The sequence below is a fragment of the Phalacrocorax aristotelis genome, chromosome 8 (genome assembly GCF_949628215.1).
Source record: "Phalacrocorax aristotelis chromosome 8, bGulAri2.1, whole genome shotgun sequence".
In the NCBI taxonomy this organism is placed as follows: Eukaryota; Metazoa; Chordata; class Aves; order Suliformes; family Phalacrocoracidae; genus Phalacrocorax; species Phalacrocorax aristotelis.
In genome coordinates this window covers 8,928,309-8,951,866 of record NC_134283.1, presented here as the reverse complement: position 1 = coordinate 8,951,866, position 23,558 = coordinate 8,928,309, and the positions used below count along the sequence as shown (strand labels likewise).

General features: G+C 36.1%; 1 protein-coding gene across 1 annotated transcript in view; it reads left to right on the top strand.

Annotated features, from left to right (window-relative positions):
* Window positions 1-23,558, top strand: part of CDH8 (cadherin 8) — a 134,858-nt gene that overhangs the window by 29,378 nt on the left and 81,922 nt on the right. Inside the window, exon 2 of the mRNA XM_075101338.1 lies at window positions 9,348-9,642. Within this exon, the coding sequence (XP_074957439.1) occupies window positions 9,348-9,642 (295 nt within the window). The remainder of the gene's footprint in view (window positions 1-9,347; window positions 9,643-23,558) is intronic.

The following is a 23,558-nucleotide window of genomic DNA, read 5'->3' as shown; positions in this document are numbered from 1 at the left end:
GTACTGAGAAGGAGACTGCAGGACTCAAATCAAGTTGCTAGAGAATCAGAGGTAATACATTACCAAATATCAAACCCTGCTGGAGTGGGCACAGTTGTTTATTTCTGTGTATTTAATATTGTCTATGTGTAGTGGTTTGTGTTCTCCTCTCCTCTGTTGGTTCTTCCAGAAAAGCATTAACAAAGGCAGAAGCTATGATCTATCTCTAGTGGTTTAAAAAATATTTCAAATTTAATGGTATTGCAAATTAATCGCATTATGAGACATAACCTTTGCAAGTCAGTTTGTAAGAAATTCACAGGAACGCAAGGCTTAGTGGAAATGCTTGGGAAATTACATTAGGAAGCTTTGAAAACCTCACAAGTGGTGTAGCAAATAATTTCTTGTGAAACTGCATGAAATCATAATAACTAGTTTCAACCAGGTTCTTCTGAGGATCTCATAATTCTGCATGAGTTATCCCTAATAAACATCCAACTGCAAGAAAATGGGGAAAAATAATCAAATTATCCTCATGTTTTATCTATTTATTCTGATGTTTGACACTGACTTTACTATGTAACTGCAAACATAGTAACTCTGGAGAACTAATGTTTTGTTTGACATCTCATAAGGAATTTGCTTTGTAGCATTTCCTAGCTGTGTTTATTTTCACATTCCAATTAACTTCAGAAATATTTCTAGTAAGAATAAAATTCTACTGTACCCATGTGCACAGTTCACAGGTTAGTTATTGTAAGTACACCAAAAATAAGTTATATTATCACATGTAGGCAGATAGTTTATAAAATAATCAATCTGTAAGTACTCACAATTTAATTTTTCAGTTCTCTTTATTTTACTCAGTTACCTTCTCAACAGTTTTCAATTTTAGCTCAAAGCTGGCTGCCTAGCTGATGTTTATATTTCTGCACCGTAGATGTGTTTGACAGCCAGTTGCTAGAAAAGAGCTTTCTATTTGCGCTGCCAGCTTTACACATTATGTGGATTTAGACAGTACTTACTTCCTTATGTTCAGATGCTGAAGTATGGTAAGGAGTCATCTTAAGTTTGAAAAATTACCTTCAAAAAAAGGTATTTTAAAGATTTCAGGTTTGTTTTATTACATAGTATTAAATAATAGAATGCATTAAATAAGAGAACGCATTCTGCATGGATTTGAAATTCTTTTGTTAAGAAGGAAGACAGGTTAAATACATTATCACTGGGATCTTCCTAATCATTGTAAGCGAAGCGTGATCAGAAGCCAGGGTGGTGAAAGCAGCTGAAAGGAGAGCCTTGAAGGACTGTAAAATCATGAAAACTCAAATATGCTTAAATAAATAGAAATATCCTGTCACCTTTGACCACACTGGCCTATTGTACTTTTTTCTGCCTTTGCTGATCTATGCTATAGCTTGTCTAGTTTGACAGATTCTGTAAGCAGCCTTCAAATTACTACTGTGGGTATGTAGTGATTAACTTTTTTATTCCTCTTCTGCAATCCTAAGAGTATGTATTATAAGATATTGCTCTGACATTCACTTGAGAAAATAATTTGAAAAACACAAAGAGGTCTTAGCACTCAAGTGCAATGTACTCTGTGCCTGAGAACGAAGCCTAGCAAGTTATAATAAGCTTTTAAAAAGGAAAGTAAAAATACAGTTCAAACAACATGGAAGAAAAGCTCAGAACAGTGTGAATAAGATGATGATGGTAAACGGAACAAAAGAGAAGGATTTGGTATATAGGAACTGCCGAACTTCTGGCTAGCACATTGAATGGGAAATTTCCATGGCTTATGGGTTTTTTACAGCCTTCCCTGTCTTTTGTCTGTATTGAGGAAGGAGTGGCAAGACGGACTCTGCTGGCAGTAGTAATTGACAGCCAAAGGGACCGGTCTTCTGAAGTCATGTTTGCAGACTTCACACAATCTTACAGGTGGTAGAAACTACAGCATAGTTTGTGTCCAAGGCTGACAAGATGGAGGAGGGAGTAAATGACTTTACAGCTATTACACCGAGTTGGGAAAAGAATGACAAATGCAGGAGGCACTGTTAATTATAATGCCTGAAACACTGGAATTGTTAATGTAAGTGCTTGATCCCAAACAGTAGGAGATTACAGATTTTTCCCCCCCATAAAGACACAGAAGAGTGAATGTGTTTTACAAGACTAAAACTGCATGAAATTTTTGAGGGTCTCTATACCCAGCTCTCAGATGTCCTGTGGTGAATCACAATACACTATAGATGAAATAATAGATAAATAAATGAGATGGGAAAGGATTCCTCTTTGGCAATATGACACAATTTCATTGCGCTTTTCAAAGTATCAGAAACAGTTGGGTTAAATATCAAGACCTTTTTTCAGGAGTGGTGTCTGCTGGAACACGAGAAAGGAATGGCAGCCTGGGTTCAGAAATAGTTACATGAACTCCACGTTAGGCAGAAAGCCAACTACAAAAAGGTGCCAGCCACCTGAGGCCACTTGACACAGGACACTTGGGCGTTAAATAGCTGCAGAAAGCAGTGACTAAAGGCGGCAGTCCAAGCTGCTTTGGGACACAGGTCATATGTGGTGGTGGTGTTCTTGGGACAGAAGGGAAGACAGATGGTATTCCCAAATGGAAAGGGCCAAGGCCAGAACTAGAAAAACAGAAAGCTTTAGCTATCATCTGGCTTAACATAAGGATTCAGAAGAAGCAAGGTATATAATAAATATATACAGAAAAATCAACCTGAGACCATGCTTTGGAATGAAGATAGCAAAGAGTAGAAACAGATTACCTTGTCTTTGTTGCCATCATAACCTCTGAAGATGAACATGTGATTGTGGATATGGGGAAGACTTTGCATCTGGGGGCATGGTTTCCTCCCTCTTAGGGAGTTGCCAAGGCAGGGGGAACAACTTCTGTGAAACACCAGCAGCAATACAATAACAATTGTAAACAACAATAACAATTCTAATTAAAAAATAATACTGTGATTTACTGGAGATAAACGTGTAGAGCTGTTTAGGAATGGCTTGGGTAGTCCTATGGTCTGGATGTTTTTTCTAAATATGCATCTTTGTGAGACTAAAAGTGGGTTTATCTCTTCTTCTGTTCCTCTCATCTGTAAACAAAAACTATACCTATCTTTGTTGTCCCAAGACATTGAGTGCAATATATAATAAAAAAAAAAATTAATTCAGTCTGATGAGGAACCTGATACATGACGGGTACAGAAGGGACCAATGATGCTCTAACCAGGAAGGCTTTAAATCAAGATTCGGTCACATTCCTGAGCTCTTTCATCAGTTGGTCATAATTTGTGAATTAGAGCAAACAGATTGCAAGATCCCAATCTTGTCTCCAGTTTTTAAACAACAGTTCACTCTAGTGAATTATAAGATGATGCCAAAAGGTAAGCAATGAAAAGGAGTTTGTGCAGAGTTGCAGTATGAATATAAAGAGAGACAAAATTAGCAAATCAAATAGAATAAAAGAGCAGTAGCAAAGAATAAACAGAAACATAAAAGAAGCCATCTGGAATCAAAGATACTCGAATGACATGGTAGGAAACTGAGGCAGACAAAAGCAGAGATTACACTCTTAAATTAAAGTGTTAAGGATATTATTACTTTAATTCTCTTTGAATATGGTTATGAAACTGCAGTTGAGAAGTGTGAGCAATAATGTCTTTTGACAGTTACTCCAGAGGCTTCAAGTTGCATGATTCTCATATCTTAAATGAAACCTTTGTCATCCATGGACATGTCTGTTTCCATTCTGAAACTGTTCCAAGTACTGACATTATGTCAGGTACATCAACTCTATGCCCCAGTTTGTCATTACCATGAATAATAATGCAAGATATTTGGTTTTCCCCCATCACCAAAGATGGGATAAGCCTATCCATGGAGAAAACGAAAGATTCTATTAAAGTGAAATTACATTCACTTTATTAATTCTGCATTGTGTGCAAATGAATTGAATTTATCTATAATAGTTTAATTATGAATGATTTTTTTAAAACTGTGCGTCATCAATAAACATGCTCATTGTCCGTTATGTGTCAGAGCACATCAACAATACACACAAAAACCTTCTGTAACATCTAATGATGTTCATGTTTTTAGGGGGAAAAAAAAAAACCCTGCCAAATCACATACAGAAAGATACACTTGATGAGTGAGGTGCATAACAGTTTTTGAAAGCATTGATATATATATATATATAAATGACTGTAAAAGTCACTAAAATCCTTCCATACTTTCACAGAATGAGCTGGAGCTTCTTAGAACCCAGCAGTTTTGCAAGAGAGTCATAAAAACTGAAAATTCTGTCTCCAAGTTTATTAAATTGGGTCTGCCTCAAAAATGAGGAATTCTTTTGCAAGACATACACACAAAAAAAAGAACCCAAAGCATTAGGATAGTGTTGGCGTGTTGTGTGTATAACTGTGTAACATCAGGTGAAATCACTGATGCACTAGTTAATCCCTTAAAAAAGATTCCAGTGTTAGGATGGAGAAGGATGATGCATATTTTAAAATGAAGTTTTAAGGGAAAATTATGCCTTTTCCCTTGAAACAAGTAAGGGGTAATTCCCTTGTAATTACACAAGGATGAATTAAATACTTTCTAACCAATGCAAATAAAAACTTGACTACATAATGCCTTCTTCTCTTCTTAATAAAAAATGTCCAGGAGCATTTTCATAATATGTAGATTTTCCCCCCTCTTGTGAATTATTGATATATTTATGCTTTTTTTCCTAATATGAGGAAATTGGGGTCCAAATCCTCCCTTTGATGATGCATCTCATTACGGGCTAGTCCGTACCAAGCTGTGTATCACCACCACACTTGGAGAGGGCTCGAAGTGCCCAGTCCTACAAAGGCCAGTCAATAGCCTTCTGCTAATTCTGGGTATGGACCCAAATGCATTTTGTGCTTTCCTGATGGTGAACATATGGCTTGAACATGAAATTCATTGTGCTGAGCAAGCTCCTGTTCTGGCTACCGTTGATTTGTGAGGTAGCTGACTGAGAGCAGGTGAGACAGTATCCATCTGCAGAAGAGACTCCTAAATCTCTCTGTGTAATGAGTATTGCAGAAGAACTTCACAAACCTAGCCTGGAGCTCCTGCAGCCTTTGTCCATGCGTTAAGTCCTTGGCTGCGTACATAGTTTTGAACCAAATATTTGTTAAGAAAATGTGGTTATATAGTGTGATGAATAAATATCTGTAGAATAGGAGAATTTAATATCAGTAACGTGCTCATGTAGTTGTTTCTTACTGCAGAATAGCACTTTTCCATATACAGAATATAGAGGCTCTGTGAATAAGTTTCATCTCTGCAGTTTCTTTTGCATTGATTGTAATTATGCATGTTTGTAATGTATGTACATGGGAGACTATAAATATATGTTATCTATTTGAATAGTGTGTTGGCAATACTTTTAGGTATGCATTCATTATTGGTGAAAATAACATTAGTTTCGTGGAAGTACGCCATGCGTGCTGTTACCATTAATACTGCCTTCATTGATTATCATCTGTATTATAACATTGGATAGCAAAGGAATTAATAATGATTAAAAACTGCAGTGTTCAGAGAGTTCATTCTGACTGAAGTTCATTTTTTAGGAACAGACCTGGGCTGAGGCTATATGGGAACCATTAGTTAGGGTGTTAACACAGGGCATCTCTGTCACCATTAAAACTAGGAGAGGATCCAGAACCTCTCCTGTTGCCATAAATCCAAGCACAAACTTGGTGATGGGGTTGCATATGCTACTTTAAGGGAGAGAGATGTTTGAATTTGTAATCCCACAGGCAGGGGAGCGATGGAGGAGGAGGATCTCCCTTCCTTTGAAGTCTAACTGAATTGCACATAAAGGAATTGAGTTTGACTCGCTCTGAACGTGATTTAAGTTTTCCAGTAAACATGCATTTGTACTTGTTTTGGGATGCTGTCTAGTAGTGGGACATAGGGGCTAGCTATAGATGTCGTCTTCTTTTAAATAGAAATCCTTGCTACATTTCTCGATATTGCTCTGAAAAATAAGAGGTCAACTTTCAAGAACAGGCACAACAAATAAAGCTACAGGTATGGAAAGCTGTTTCACAGTTACATTTTGAGGCTTTTTCAGCACAAACTGATAATCAGTTATCGTATTCATTATGCTGCTTTATTCACCTAGACCCTATATAATTATGTGTTTAATGATCTTTAACCTTCACATGAACACAGCTTGCTGAAGCTTGACGATTGCTGTAAATTATCATCCACATCTGGTAGAAGAGAGGAAATACTGCTTGAAAAAGATACTATGCATTCTGGCTTAGAATTTCACTTCAGTTCTATGATTTAACTTTAGATGATGATGTTCTAATCCTAAATCCAAACAATGTAATTATTTCAGAAAAATGGCCCTTTCATCGGTCATTTATTATAAAATTTTTATATTAGAGTGTTAGAACTTCAAAACCTAGAAAAGATATTTTAATCTATCAGCATGGATGCTCACCATAAAATGTACATATGCTTTCAGTAAATTCCATATTTATGGCTTTTTTTTCTTTAAGTTAAAGAACTAAAAAAATCTATCATTTTTGCCACTATTAATCTTTGGGTAAAAGAATGTTCTTCTGTTAATCAGACTTAGTTTCAACTTTAAGACTATAAAATGCTTCTATCTCTTCCGCTTCTTGTTTCATGTTTAGCTCTTCATTTTATAGTGTTTCACATAGCGATATCTCTTTCTTTCTTTTGACACAAAGGACTTCAACATATTAGAAGAAATGACTAATAGTAATCATAGACTTTTTGTTTTCATTTTAATTGCTGGTATCTTAGTAGAACTGCAAAGGTTTCATAGCTCTACATTACTTCATACCAGAACTGATTTGTGAACCATAACTTCTGTTGGATAATACAGGTAAAACTTACACTGAAGATTATACTGACAGCCTTTCCTACTTACTAGCAAATAGCAAATTGGAGGATCTTCGAGCATTCTCAAATAGCTGTGTGGGATGTCGAGTTTATCCAGCCAGTGCATTCTTAAAAATTCAGATTATTGTTTTTCACCGTAAGGCTCTGTGTAGTTGGATGAACCGAGATGTTCCCAGTTGCTTTATTGAGTTGTCTGTTTACAGACAATGCTGTGACATGAAATCACTGTAATTCAGCTATGAGTATTCTGCCAAAACCTTTATATGCAATGTTAATAATGTATAGATTTTATTCAAGGATCCAACAGATGCTTAAAGTATAAACAATCTGTTTAAAATACAAACAGATTCTGGATTGATCTTGACAGGCTCTGGGACCCCGAAAATAATTTTTTATGTTGCTGAAACCTAGATTGTGTATAATCCTGCTCATAAGGACAATAATCTTTAAGACAAAAAAAGTTGTATTAACATTTTTTACTGAGCAGACAAAACTTGCAGTACCAAGCAACAGGAGAGTGCTGTTAACTTAAAATGATGTAATGTAAATTATGCTGATTGTTCTCAAGTAGAAGCTGATGGCAACTACAAAAAGAAAAACAGATTGAGGTTTTGGAAAAGGACTCAGTTGTCACTTGATGTCTGTGTGTATGTTTGTGTGGGTTGGGGAGGAGGAGTGAACTGGATTGAGTCATTCATATTCACAGACAGTTAAAAGTGCTTTTAAAAAGTTGTTAAAACAATCGTGTAGTAATAGCTGGTGCAGTAATAAAGTGTTGCCCAGCAAAACACAGATGATAAAGCTACACCTCTTGTAGTCAGTAAGAGTTCTGCTATTATTGCAGAGCAGAGAATACACTGGTGGCCCAGGATTTTGTATGTATAATAAACCAGATCAACTGGAAAATCAGACCTGACTGCCGTTGTCCACTGCGCTCATCGCAACAGTTCAAGATTCCTTTTTAGTAAGGCGCTGTTAACGAGTTTTCTAAGCTCTTATTCCTGAACAGCTAATTTGCAGATGAAACTGTATGTGACCAATTATCTACTGAAGAACCTGCAGAGCCTACTTGTGGTATGACATAAAAATCTTGTGGCTTGGCTGTAGCCAGCATTACAAGGCTTTTTTTTTTCCCCACACCTATTTTAATATCCTAATACAGGTTCTTATATCAAATGACAATGCTGCCCGACTGGCCCTAGCAACCGCTGCTACCAGTTGAAGAGTAAAATGCATAACCAGCAACAATTCCTGCTGAGCGGTCTGCACAAAAATGAGCAAACAAAAACAAGTCTAGTAGTAGTAGTTGTCACGTTGCGCCTATCCTAAAATGGTTGTACGTATTTCCTTCAGACTATCTTTTGTGAGGCAGAGATAAATAATAATAAACACAAGTTACATTTTTAATGACGTTATTCACTACTTCATGTTGTTCAAATTGACTGTTAGATGTAGTAGTAAATAGAATTCAAAGCACTATTACCGTAGATTTAAGTTGTTACCCTGTATTTTTTAATGTGTTGACACAAATACATATGGTCCACCAATTGGTGCACTCGCCCTCGCAAATTAAAAATTATTGGAGATAATATGATATTTCGTACTTGGCTCTGAGCCTACAAAAAAATCAATGGAATTCCTTTGTCTCCAGTGTTCTTCAGTTCAGGCTTTTAATTAACAAAAAAATTCAAAGTAAGAAAACCTATCTTTCCCATACCGTTTCAGATTATTATAATCATATCCTGTTTTTGAAAAGCCAAATACAATCTAATTTTTTTTTTCTAATGGGGCATTGAGGAGAACGGGAAGATGTGTGTAAGTTATTCTTATATTTCTGGAAACTTGCTTTAACAAAGCTTTCTTTCAGGTGAATTACTTTTTAAAAAAAGATCTTAGAACCTTTTAAGTTCTGCTAACAGCTGAGTTATGATAGGGTTCTAAATTTCAGTGAATGCTGTCCATTACATCATCTACATAGATGCCATTGTTCAGCCCTTTTCAGTCACCTGAAAATAAACTGAAAGTAATAACTGAAAATAAGAAACTAGATTAAAATATATATTATTGTTAATCCTTCATTCACCCTTTGATCTAATAGGTTAAGGACATTTTGTGCTTGTTCATTTTGGCTGATAATAGTTCTGAAGACATTTACATTTTAGAACAGGGATTTAAAATATATATAACGGCTGCTTTTTAAATAGAAAGTCTAATTATGCCTATGATTACATTCACTTTTGATTAGTATGCATACAAATCCCTACTCTCCTTGTGTGTTCAAGCTGAGATATGGATCGCTGGTGCTAAGATTGAAGTACAAAAGAATGGCTTGACAAAATGCACGGTTAGACCAATGCAAAAAAAAAAAAAAAGAAACCTCTGGATATAATTTTTGTCTCTAAAATGCTTTTTTTCCCTTTTAGTTACACACAGACCTGGATCCTGGCAGCAGCAAAATCAAGTATATTCTGTCAGGAGATGGAGCTGGAACAATCTTTGTGATCAATGACAAGACTGGAGACATTCATGCAATGAAAAGGCTTGACCGTGAGGAAAAAGCTGAATATACTCTAACGGCTCAAGCAGTTGACAGGGACACAAACAAACCTCTGGAGCCTCCTTCAGAATTCATTATTAAGGTTCAAGACATCAATGACAATGCCCCAGAGTTTGTTGATGGTCCATATCATGCCACTGTTCCAGAAATGTCTGTTGTAGGTATGTATGTCTAATCATTGGCGAACTTTGATTACTCACAGTTTAAACTATGCCAGCATGCCATTGAGCTGTTGATGAATAATAAGTTATTTATTATGTTGTTAGCATTAATTTGCATATTTTCAAATCTCTTCTTGGCCAAAGCTTTCATCTGCAGCACAATAGTAGAGTCCCTTAGTAGTAAGAAAATGACTAACAGATGTATTAATGTGTCTGTCTTTGTCCAACAACACTTTAATAGTCTATATTTCTATTCCCCTTATGATGCTGTAGTTAGAGTATTGTTATTGAGGAGGATTTATCAAGATTTGTTCCAACATGACACTCTAATCCTATTGATATTTTGTTGATGTTTAATTATCTGTTTGTGTATTTTCATACACAGATGTAGCACTTGCAGTATGTTGATACATACTTATTTGTTTTCCTCTAAGTGCAACTGTAATCAGGCAAAAATGTTGAAATGAAAGATGCTCTGTCAGGGAATTGATGGTTAGACTCTAGAGTGGACTTACCCAATTAGCCATAGGATTTGCATGGAAGATGGAAGGGGAAAAGAGAGGAAGCTGTGGAAAAAGATGGTAAAAAGTTAAATTAACTGTGTGAAAGGGGAGAAAAAGAAAGGAGTAGAAATAATCTTCTTAATGCGTTTTACTTGTATTTATTCATTCTGTCAGATTAGTGTGAATCTATTTCCGCATGGATTTATATATTAGATTTTTTTTTTTTTGCATAGTTTGTTCCTCATTCTGTATTGGCAAACATATAAGTGTGTAGTTACAGAGATACATATTTGCGTGCTCAGGTCTGCAGTCCATACTGATACACACCTCTTGAGTGTAGGTGATCTTTAGCTGTCACTGAAGCAAAAGGGAAGTAAACTCATTAAACCAAAACAGTCAATTTCAGGGTAACATAAGAATTCAGCATAAGCAAAGACAGCAAAATCTGGCCATGAAATGCAGAGTAAATTCTAATGTTTTGTAGCATTAGGTTGAGAATAATGTGCTTTTCAGCAATTTGTCTACATCTGTCAAAGCAAGATAATTGAAGGAGTGCCAAGACGCTTTGTAAAATAACGCAGCACCCTATCAAAAAGTTTCAAAAACACCATTCTGTCTTATTTAGTTAAAAAGAGGAGGAACGTGTGGAGCCAGGACCATTCCCTCAATCACATTCAGTACGATGAGTTGTATCAGGTCATTTTCAAATGTAAGCGTGGTGTGCTGACGAGGCGGGGGTACCTGAGGGTCCATTTTTTTATCAACACTTCTCCAACAGATTTTCATACCTTGGTTGCATTGAATTGCTTGTGCCAAAACTGATATGTGAATTTTCAAGCCTGCATGTCAGTTCTTTTACCAAAACACAGGTTTAAGTCACTTTTAATTATACAGCAGCATGAACATAATATGGACCTGCTTTCAGAAGATATTTTTGCCAGCTCTAGGCAAGAAAATGGCTTAATTAAATAAAATAAATGAAAAAAAAAAAGAGTAGGAGAGGGAGGAAGGGAAATTGAAGGCAGTTAATCCTTATACGAATGGGGCTTGTTTGGTATTCTAGGAAAAAAGAAAATTAAGATATATGCAGACAAGAAAAGATGGTTTCTGATCACAAAATTTATATCTGTGCTATGAACAATATTTATAATCCTTAGGAAAGACATGGCCACTATCCAAGGAGTATTCAGTGTAAAGAAGATGAGGGAAAAAAAAACGCAAAACTTTGACAGGGAAGAAGTCAGAAGATCAGATGAAAAAAATCTAGTGATTTGGTTAACATGAGGTTTAAAAGATGGTAAAAGTGCAATGAGAGCAAGAGAATAAAAGGTAAAATATTAACAAAAGTGAGGAAAAGTGAAAAAATTGAGAAAAGTGTTAGGGTGAAAGAGGAGGGAAAAAATGTAAAAGAAGGTCATGAGGGATGAACTAAAAGATAAAACTTTACCTGGGAAAACCTTATAGTAGAAGATTGTAGAAGAAATGACCGATGCCTGGACATAGATGTCAATTTAGGGAACAGTGAAAGCGGACAGCTTTTGGAGGATATTATTTCACCTGTTTCCCCTAGCATGGTGGGGGAAAGAGACACAGTCCTTCCCAGAACTGCCTTTGAAATCATTATGTATTCTTAGGCTGCATGGAAGAGTTTGGTCCAAAGCAAGTTTATTCTAACAACACAGGTATAGGTAGAAAGTTGTAATAAATTATCTCAGAGGTCTAATATTTATTACCTTTAATTACTGAAACTATGCAAGTTTTGCACATTTCTCCCCTATGATCCCTGATCATTGCTTGTCTTTTATGTGACATTCCTAGGAGTACGTGTTTACAAGCTATTTCTCTAAAGAAGCACAAACATATTCTCCTGCTCTTTTGTTGAAAAACAAAACCTAATTCTCAGCTTCTGCTTCAAAACTCAGAGTATGTTTGCCATTGCGTTACATGGGTCATAAATGACTGTAAAATCCATGCAGCATACGCAGTCAAGTCTGTGGACTAATCTCTGATGGAACCATATACCAAGGCTGGAAAATTGAAGTTGAGGATGTTACCCCTTCACCAGTGTTGCTGTTACTATTTCCTTCTGCTGTCCTGTTAACCCACAGGTAGCAACATCAAGAGCTGTACTAAATGATGCTCTGTAAATTATTTTAACTTTAAGTTTGTTAGTGCTGTTAAAATTAAAACTCCTCTATAATATTTATAAGAAAACTGCCTCGTTTCAGAGTTCAAGGATTTTTTTTTTTTTGCCACACTTAGAGTATTTCACTTCCATTATCCACTTACTTAATTCCCCTTAAAGAGATCTCCACCCACTGCTAATTTCAGCCTTGACATTTCTATAACACAGTCATTACTAGGCAGTGTTCTTATTCAGGATAACACAAAGTTCTGCTAAACCTCCTTTTTCCTCAAAACGCTTATACCAATTCTGACTGCTCTGAAACAGAAGAGGAACTCATATGCTATATATATATAGTACTTATGTAATGCGGATGCAGTACAAGGCATTTTATTTTTAGATCTCTGTGGAAAGCAATGCATAAAATAGAGATGAACGCATTAACCTTTCATTATTCTGCAGCGTAATGATGAGGTTCTAACATAATGCAGTTTTTCTAATAGGTACTTAGATACTGGTCTTATGTTCCTTGCTAGAAAAGATGTATTATAAAAATGTCAGTGGTATTTTTGCATGACTATCTAGAACACGAACGATACACTAAGGGGATGTGAAAACTACAACGTAGATGGAAACTTTCTGTATGTGATATGTGTGAATGTGTGTGTATGCCAATATACGAGGTTAGCACACGTATATGGCCACAGTCCAGCCTGTTTGATTTTTATGTTATGTATCAGTGATATCTGGAAATTCCTGCTTCCCTACTAAAACAAAAGAATAGGATTTTGCATGGCTTTCCTCCCACTACTTGGTGCAAAGACGATTAGTATTACACTGTGTTATCTCCGGTAGGAATGATGCTCACTTTTCAGCTGTCTTCACAGAACACACACCCACACACGTACTGAGTGGTGTGTATCGTCACTGTGTTCAGAGTTATTTTGAAATCATTTATTTCTCTCTTTGAGGAAAGAGAAGAGCACGTTCCAGAAAAAGTTTTGAGAACTAAAGTGTATTTTCCCTTATTTCATCCTTGGGTTCCTTTCTTTTTTTATGTAATTCCTATATAAGCTACAATAGTAAGCCCTCCCCAACTCCAAAATGATGAATTTGCTTGTGAAAGATAATAGTATGTATGGAGAATATTTTATTTGCTGAAACTGAGCACTTTAATCTTTTAATTCTGATGATAATTTTCTTAAGGAATTAAAGATCAAAAAGTGAAATCTGTGGAATCAGCCCATTGTAGCAGTATTGCATTTCACAAATAGGAAATAATTTAATTTGTCTGTAAATCTTGTTTAATCACTTTTAAATGTAAAGGGACACACTAAGAATTAAACCCAGTTAAAACCTTTTAAAAAGAGATTCAGCTAAGCTTCTGGGAGGAAGAACCCCATGACTTACTTTTTTTCCCCCTCATTTGTCTATAAGGTCTGTATATATGCCTGCAATGAAGACAGCATATTATGTAAATGAATGAGCAATCTTAGAAGATCTACAAGGCGAATTGGAACTGGTTCTGTAGTTTATTTAAAGAAAAGAAAAACAAAACAAAAAAATAAACAAAATAAAAAACCCACCACACCCACTCGAGTATGTTCTATGTTGCCTTCTCAGCGATGCACAGATTCATGAATTCCCTGAAAGCATGCTGCAGAGGTGGTAATGGGAGCAAAAGTGTATATTGTCTCCCAGCAGTATAGTTTCAGGATCTTTTCTCCAGGAGAAGAACGAGGAGTGAAATTTCTTGATTTCATTCTCTAGTGAAACCAAGAGTGTTTAGACAGCTAGTGTCATGTTGAAAGACAGAAAACGACAGAAGTAGAGTGACAAACGTGTTGGTGAAATAAAAAAGGATACAGATGGAAAAAGAACAAAAGCCATAAGGGAAGAGAACTCTCTCATAGTTTGCCTGAATTATGGTAAACAGACAAACTTTAATAATCTCCAAATATTAAGATTTTCCCTGACAGTCATTAAAAAAACATATCGTAAAATGCATACAGTGGAACTCAGTCTGCCATTGCTCTAGAAATGATTTTACTTTAACACTTGAAAATATTAACAGTGTGAAAAAGCTCAGAATAATATTTTTTCCTTAAATGCTTCCCTGAAAACTATTTACTGGGAGAAGAGTTCTTTATTGGAAAGGGTTTAGGCTTTCAGCTGAGTCAGGATATCAATTTCCAATTTTGGCACAAGCACATCTACTTAGCTGTGTTTTCCTTTGGATGAAAGTTTGTCCTTGATTACACCACTGTAAATAAGAAATCATTCAAAAGCATAACAGAGATATTTACTATAGCCATGTATAGCAGAAGCACATGGAACACAGTGTACCTTTTCCTTCCAGTTGTCCCAAAGATATTAGTTCTCTTCCAGTTAAAAATTTGTTTGTAGAAAGACAAAATCTGCTGAATATGAAATCAACATGCAATGTCTGATCTGAATAGTGATAAAATAACTTGATTAATTAGGAAGTTTTGATAAAAACCTGACCTGAAACGTTATCACGATCAACCACACTGTCTTACTGGGTTTCTTCCTATGTATTTATTGATTTTTAAGGCACTGAGCACGACTGTTAAATCAATGATAGTTTGTCACAAAATTGTAGAGTAAAAGGACTACATTACTAGGGTCAACTACAAATTAGCCCATAGGGTAAATGCAAAGGGAGTGCAAAAGCTAAGGAAAAAAACAGCAGATGTTATAAAATATGTCAATAACGTAACAGCTGTTAGAAAATTTATATCTTCATGTTGTCTTGTTCCTCTGCTTGTTCATCTTGTGCATAATCAAATTCACTAGCTGTGGTACTGAAGAGCATTTTACGTGAAAGATTTATTTAGTGAGTGTGCATGTGTTTAAAATCTTCTGTACGTTCTGTGTACCTGAGATGCGGTTCCAAAAGCAAAGTCATAAGTAACCTTAAGTAACTGGTTAGGATATATTCAAAACCAAGACGGTCTTCTCCTTAGTTTGACTTGTTACTGAACCTTGAAAAACCATAGTTCTGAGTATGTGCTATTATTCTTGTACGTTCCATTTCTCATGAGGTCTGATTGAAAATGTCATTATCTTTTTATATTGTTCTTAAATGACCACTATGAGCTCAAAGACCATGGATGAAGTTATGATATTGCTCTTTATGGATTTATAATCTGACCCTTTAGTTGCACTGACCTATATTGTCCTGAGCGTACTAAGCCAGTTCATTGACTTTATACAAAATTTGTAAAATCAGTGGGATTTCTCAAAATACTTTGTACCAATGGCAGCAAGTACTTGAATATTCAGGTTCTGAAGACACTGCCTGGTTCTTAGAAATAAGCCTAAATTACCTGTGCAAAGTATGGAGTTATTAATGCATCGTGGTTCCTTGACAAAAGCTGCATTTTTTCCTCTCCATTAACTGTCAGCAATTTGTCACAGATTTTCCATTTTTTTTGCACACATCCATCCCCTTTGCACAAAGGAACATCGTGCAAATGACACATAGTGAAGATAAACTCCTCAGGAAAAAGACCTTTGGATCAGAATTGAAGTCATACTTTCCTATGGAGTTCCATATAGAGGAATACCTCTTCCTATGATTTTCCTGTTTCACAGGCTGAGGATGGACAGACAGACATAGTTGTATGTTGATCATATGAGGACAGAGCAGAGAAAATTTTGGCAGCCTTAGGTCCGTGCTTCTCTAGTCCTGTGTAATCTACAAGAATCTGTCTTACTGTCTTTTTTTCCAGATGATTCTTGTCTCATAGTCACAAACATCTTGTTCTTGTTGCAGATATTCTGCTTCTGAAATTCTTTGTGGTTGCTTTCGTTTGTACCTGTCAAGCACGTCATCGTATTTCTGTTCTGTGATTATGCAAATAAGTCTTTGATTCAGATTTCTGATACATTTTCCTTTGGTTACAAGTTTAAATCTACTCTTAGCAAGGATTTTTCACAATTTTCCCAAATTTCAAATTTTGAAGAAACAATTGTTTAAAATAGTGGTGGGGTTTTTGTTTTGCTGGCTTTGAAAGCGCGCAATTTCAGTTTTCCAGGCAGCTATGACTGTGGCATGAGCACATTTGCTGGCTAGTGGATGATGCCTAAGTGGAAAACAGAGAGATGAGAGGAAGTCGACCAGTAAAGATTTCTGCCAGACTTGAGGCTCTATGAAATGCCACAGAACTAGACTGAAATGTATTATCTCTTTTTTTCAATTGTGGGAAATGTAGACAGGTTCTAACTACAAAGTCGAAAGTTCTAGGTGAGAAAATTAAATTCAATGTGATAAAATTTTCACAGAAACTTTCATTAGTATAGCTTATATCACTTTGCTAACGCAAAAGATTTAGCTTCAGAACGCTGGGGGACCAACACTTCTCAAACTCTTATTTCAGCTGGCCTGTGTTAGATGTCTCTTTGATGGACACAGTTGACATTTGTGAAAATGAGATTCAGATCCAATTCAGAATCCTTTTTTTTTTTTTTTTTTTTTTTTTTATTCTTCTTCTGGCACTGGTCATTCCCCACCCTGCCCCGAATTGGCACCTCTGTCTTTGTTTAGTTGCTGAATCTGCAGCACTTAATGTTTCTTCATGAATACAGATAAGCAATCGCCTGTGGAGCTGATGTCAATACAGCTTTCTCATGAATCAGCCGGGAGAGTGCTGCTGGGCAGCTGATTCAACTGTACCCTTTCCCTGGGGCCCAAATGGTCTCTGCTGCCATATGCTGGCTCCACAGCGGCCTAAGGGGGCAATATTTCAGGGTCTGCTTTTGCAACCTGGAATACAGTTGCTAGCATTATAGGCTTCATCTTACCAAACAAAGCAAGCAGAGCATCAAAGCTGCAATATTATACCATCCATTTTCTGTTTTCACAACAGAAAGTTATAAATGAAAGAATTTATGCAGTAAACAGCTAGGGCTACTTTATTATTTATTTATATTTTTATACAATACACCTCAGCATAACCTGAAACTTTAATCGAAATCAACAAGCCTATGGTACTGTTTTTTCTGCTTGGAAACATAGTGTACAGTGATCATCCAATTTTACTGTCTTTGCCGGGGGACCTCACAGAATGAATGCTGATGAAATAGTCAATTGATTAGAGACAAGCAGTCTCTCAAAAAGTCCTGAACAAAAGAATAGCTATTTCCCACATGTCTCACAAATATCAATTAATATTCCATAGTGAGGGTGATGTCTAAAGGGAGAATAAAAAAATAACATGGAAAGGAAACATAATTCTTTAAGCCAAACATAAAATATATTTTACCCTGCCTGTGATGTTACAGACTGTATTCTAATCCTAACAAACAGCCACCCAGGGGAATTTATCAAGGAATACCTGCAGGCTCTCTAATGGCACCATCTTGTAAGTTGTAGCAAGAAAGAACTGCCAACCTTAAAACTGAAAAGGCACTGTCCTTTCTTATTAGATTCACACAAGTTAAATCCAAGCAGTAGGTAACATCAGCAAGGATAATTGCCAAAGAGTTATCTATATCACTAGGCTTAAATACATATTTCTGATGTAAAACATTTTTGCTTCCAAAATATCATGTCAAAAACACAGCATCAGAGTTCTAAAACAATTAGTTTATGCACAAAAAAGCTGTATAATATGCAGCTTATTAGATTTCACAGCCATGCTTCCTACAGTCCTCATTATACAGCTGTAAAATGCTGAAGGCTGCCAGCTTGCTCCATTGTCTGTGGGCTGTACAGAAGGCATTTTTCTCCTATGCATAGCAAGCACCTTTCATACTTCTGCAGTTACACATTTGCATACAATATATTTTTTCCATTTCCCTCACATTATAAAAAGTCCTTAAAATGACACATGAGCAATCTAAAAACATTGTTGTGTTACATGTGGTAGGATGTTCAGTCGTTCAGAGATTTTGACTCATACACATATTGCATAATATTAACATTTTTTAAAGATTTCATTAACTTTCTAAACTATCTACTCTAAAAATTGCATTAAGAAATATGTAACACTTGGAAGAAACAACCAGATTCCTCTACTGCTTTTGGAGCTAAACCTGACTTAGTATCCCAGAGGTATTTGCAAAGATTATTTTCCTGGAGGAAACAGGAAACAGTTTCTGTCATTTTCCTGCATGCTATTTCATAATTTATTGTAGTGGTTATTTCCTACTGTTGACCAAGCTGGTCCTGTTCCATTCTTTTAGATCCCTTTGTTAAGTCAAATTTTTCAGGTGTTAAAACTTTTGGTTTGGACTAGCATTCTTTGGGGCAGCGTCTGCCATTTCCTGTAGGTCTGTAGAGTACTGGGTTCTCAAATCTTTTTCTTTGTGTTTTAGTGGCATTACATATGACTGCTTATATAAAGCAAACTAGCAAAACAAACAAGTAATGCTTTGTTCGTCTAATCTTCTAGATTAGATATTAAAAAAAAGAATATTAAGTATATCAGTTGCAGTTTATTTCAGAAAGTGTATGCAATGTTTATGTGAGTATATAAGTGCACATAGCTGTGTGTATATATATGGAAAATAATGTAAAAGAAAGCAAAAGTCTTGCAGGATTTGTGCTTGTCCTGTATGTTGGTATGCCAGCTTACATGCTTGAAGTTCCTGGGGAGTTAGTATTATACACTGGTATGGTCTATTTTGAGTACATACACATGAGAAAGTAGTTGTATGATTGAAATTTAGGCATTCATATTAGCTGGTTAATTTAATTTGGATTCCTCTCTGGTCAACCAGGGAAGGGGATCCCATGAGAGGGCAATTCTGTCTTCCTCGCTTGGATAGAGCAGAAAGCTAGTGCAGCCAGGTACCTGATCCAGCCAGTTGAACCTAAAACTGCGTTGTATGAATAACCCTCTTTTCCTTCTTCCTTACCTTAATCATCATAAACGAGATCATGACAGCATCACAGTATTTCACTACTTAGAGTCAAATAAATTACAGCTGGGAAAGACAAATTACCCTATTAGTTAATCTTCCTGTCTTTTTAGGGTTTTCCCTTAGAATACATTATCTAGCATCCTGTGCAATAGAGTGAAATCTTCAGTGAGGAGGATTCTGTTATTTCCCTTGGGGAGCTACTCCTTTGCACAATTTCTCATTGTAAGGAAGCATTTGTTGTTGTTTTTCTCTTTGCAGAAGATTAAGTGAAGTCTTGTATCTATGTATTTATATGGTTCTCATCACCCACATATCAGTATTACACCTGTAACATACACAAATTACTCTCTCATTTCTCCCTCTAGAAGTAGCTGTATGCAGGATTCTACTACAGATATAATAGAATACATTCTGGCCTTCCTGTCTCTCTAGCATGTCAAGCATAAGTTGCCCAGTTTTCCTTTAGTGGACCACTGTGGCCCATATCTCTACCCCTTACCACTGCTTAGGTGTCATCTTCCACCTATGTTAATTTTTCATCACTGAAAGGCATCCACTGGACACTGAAAAAGCAAATACCTTTCTATTTTTCATATGCTTTCCTTCAAGTGTGGGAAGATCTCCCGAAAAACCCACACCAGACCTCTCATCTGTCCTCACAGCAGTCCTTAAAACTCTTCCATGATGCCTACGTACTGTAGGCACTGTGGAGTAGTGCTAACCTGACAGCAGGTGGTCAGGCAGCAGCACCACTGTGTGCTGTCAGCGTTGCTTCCCAGGACGATTTACATCCTCTTGTCATCTCCTTGTCTCTCTTCAGTTGTCTGTCTGCCTGCATTTGTCTTTCCTGGTACTCAGCTCTTGGAGTCTTTGGGGAGAGGACTTTCTTGCATCATGAGACCTGATCCACATATTGGGCTTTTAGAGCTTTGTCAGTGAAGTAGCTATTAACAATAATGAAAATGCATTCAGGTAATGATGTAGAAGGTATGAGTGAAATAACGTACTATCTGCAAAAGAACCCTATAACGCTCATACAACATAGCCACATATATGTGCATATCTGCATACACACCAAGCTATGCAATTTAAAATGCCAATGATAATATTTTATGTGTGTATTTTGCATATGGTAACAAGTTCTGAAGTTCATTACACAAATTTCTATTCCCTATATGATTTCTTTATTTGGCTAGTGAAATCTCTAATTCATAGATGTTGTGTTTAGAAATGGTCTCATAAACAATCATATAGGATGATAAGGCTTAAAACTATGTTTCTGTATTTAAAAAGATCAGCAACAATGAAAAACAAATAAGAATAAGTTTCTTCAGCTTTGAGGCAGTAATAATTTACATGTCAAGAAGTTATACAGGTTTTTATGAGATTATTGCAGTTTTATTCAATAAAAAATAGTTACCATGACAACAACTGTCATGCTACCTGTGAGATTATAGCAAAGAAGGACAGTGAAGAAAAGGTTTCATTTTGGAAAGAATGCTTATCTGACCTGCTGAATACAAACAATGCTTTACTTTGACCACTGCTGACTGCACAGCTACTATCAGCCAAACTCAAAATTTAGCTACAGATTTTGAAGCACAGTGATCCTCTTAGAAAAACAAAAGAGTTGGTAAATAATGGTATGTCTTTTTCATGCAAATATACTCTTAATGCCCTTCAGATTGGTAGTCAGATCTTCTGGATGAAATGGAGAATTCAGCCTGTCAAGATTTGGGAAGAGTAGGAAAGAAAGGGTGAGGGAGACCAAAAAGGGCATCAGAAAACCAATAAAACTAGAACTCCCTGGGAAAAATGAGGAAACATGGTCCCAGTAGGTTGCATTATGGTCACGTTTTTATTTTTACCAGCCATTACAATCTTTCAACAAAATGGTTGCTTCATTGAATATGGATTCATGTAAATTTCTGGCACCAGCTACGCGTTACCTCCTCTGGAACATACAAGTACATGCATTTCACTGCCACACCAAAAAATTTGCTTTCCTACTCCCCGTGGCAGCATATGCATTTTTCTCTCTGACTAATGTGCAGAATCTGTACCCTGACTTGCACATAAAAACGCAACCAAAACAACAGAGGAGCACTAGCTGAGCACACACATCTTATTTTTATGGTGGCTTTTAATCTTAGTTTGCCAGCAAACACAGGCTTTCTTACCTAGCCTTATAAAAATACTTTTATTGTTAATTGTGTCTCTGATTGCTAGCCTGTTGCAAAGAGAAACTTTGGAACCTGACACTAACAGAGTAAAACAATCAGCAATGGTTAATGGCTACATCACATTAGACGTGTTCATTAATTAAAATCTGTTGAATCTCTTTGCAGTCCATATTTAATCACAGGGTCATTAGCATTGCAAACTTGTACCTCAGAAAAAAGTGCAGAAAGTTTTTTTTAACTGAACATCGTAAAATTTGCCTCATCTATCGAAAAAATGGTTTTGTTTTGCATAAGGCAATATTAGGTACATAAAGAAAAAAGAAACAGTGCTTATGTTGTTGGGCCAGATTATATAAAACTGCTATATTATTATAATTAGGACGACAGTGACTTGAACTATAATAGTGGCTTTCTTGTAAAAATCACACCATTTCAAATTTATAGTTGCTAGCTAAATGAGTTTGTTGTAGCATTGACGAAGAAGCAAACAGAAGCCAGATGCAGCCCAAGATTAAACACAAACAGAAACCTTAGCTGTTTATTTGCTGGGTAGAACCCGGAATGTTGTTTTTCAAAGAGCCCTTACTTAATAAATGCTTTTCCCTTCGTTCTTACTGCTTTTTCAATGCAACATTTCTATCTTTAAAACTTTAAGCACATTATGCATGTAAAAAATATTTATGTACATGTAGTTTGTAACTGCAGTGTCTGTAGTGGAGTAAAATTCTACTTAAATATTGATAATCCAAAGCTCCAGACCAAAGCAGAGGGAGTTCTGCTGTGTTCAGGAGACTGCCTAAATAACAGCTGCGGTGGTGGCTGAGAGTTCCTTTTCTCTGCCTTACTTTTCACCCTCAGAAATCTCTCCATTCTCCAAATCTTTTGTTCATGCTTAGCGGAAAAGGGTTCTGTCTCTTGTGGTGGTGGGATAGGTTGCTACTTTTTTCTGGACCCTTAGCATCTTGCAGTGGAACCAGAGCAGCACTGATGCAGCAACATCCTCTGCAGCTGTAGAGGGGACAGAGTTTGCTCCTTTATATACTACTTATCACTTGTATGAACATATTAATGTGGCATGTTTCATACCTGCATAAGGTTTGATTCAGGACATTAAAAACAAACAAAAAAAAAGGTGATAAAATTTAAACTATGTGAAAGCTTAACTAATTTCAGTAGTGGAAGTAATTTCTTTAATTTCTGTTTCACGATTGCTTGCATCTTTCATAAACAATTTTCATCAATAAGATGTTGGGAGCAAATTACGGAATTTGAGACACCTTCTCGGAACTGTGTATGATGGAAATGAAGTGCTGAGTGGCAGAGACTGGCAGTGTAAGAAATTGATTTCTAGGAGCTGGGAGAGTATTTTGTTTTTCCGTTCCCTTCATTAGCTTTATTAGGTAAGATTATAGTCACACATCAAGTGACCTGTAAGGAAAGAAAAAGAAGGGTGTGCCATTTTTCCCCCCTTTTGTGTATATAAATGGGAATGTATATAAATAGGAATACTGACTATTATGTATCCATTTTTAATGTACATATAAATTTCAGATAAACTTGGGGCCTCAATAAGTGATTACATTATTTTATATCATAAGAAAAATATCTTGAGTGCTGAACATCAGGATTGGAAGCAATGTTAGACACTGATTGCCTCTTTTTATTAAGGCTTATTCAACTTTAATGTCTAATGAACACTTGGGATAAAGGATGTGTTTATCAAAGAATCAGCAGACCCATTTACATTGAAATCTTGAAATAAATATCTATAAAAGTCTTCAGGAATTCTCAAGTGAAGTAAGAAAAGAATAGGCATTATATATCAAATCTTTCTAAACAAGCAATGTAATTATTTCTGAAGTCCTTTGAAATGAGAGCCAGCTAGGCAAATCAAACACAATCTAAAAGAAGTCAACAGTTTCACTTCTTTATTTTCCTTTGTGTATAAAGTATAGCATGGAAACAATATGGAACAGCCTAGATAAAATACTCTTACAAAAATTTTCACTGTTCTGTGATGCGCCTTATCTTGTTCCAGCCCTGTCCCATTGTATGATGTTCCGCACGAACCTCTTCTGTCTTAGGTTACAAAACAAAAGTTTTATGATAGCAGCCACAGAAACCTAGTATATCACCTGCTATTTCAGTTTGAATCCAGTTGAAGAAAGCACCGACCTCTACATCTGTATTTGGTATCAGCATGGAACAGCCCCT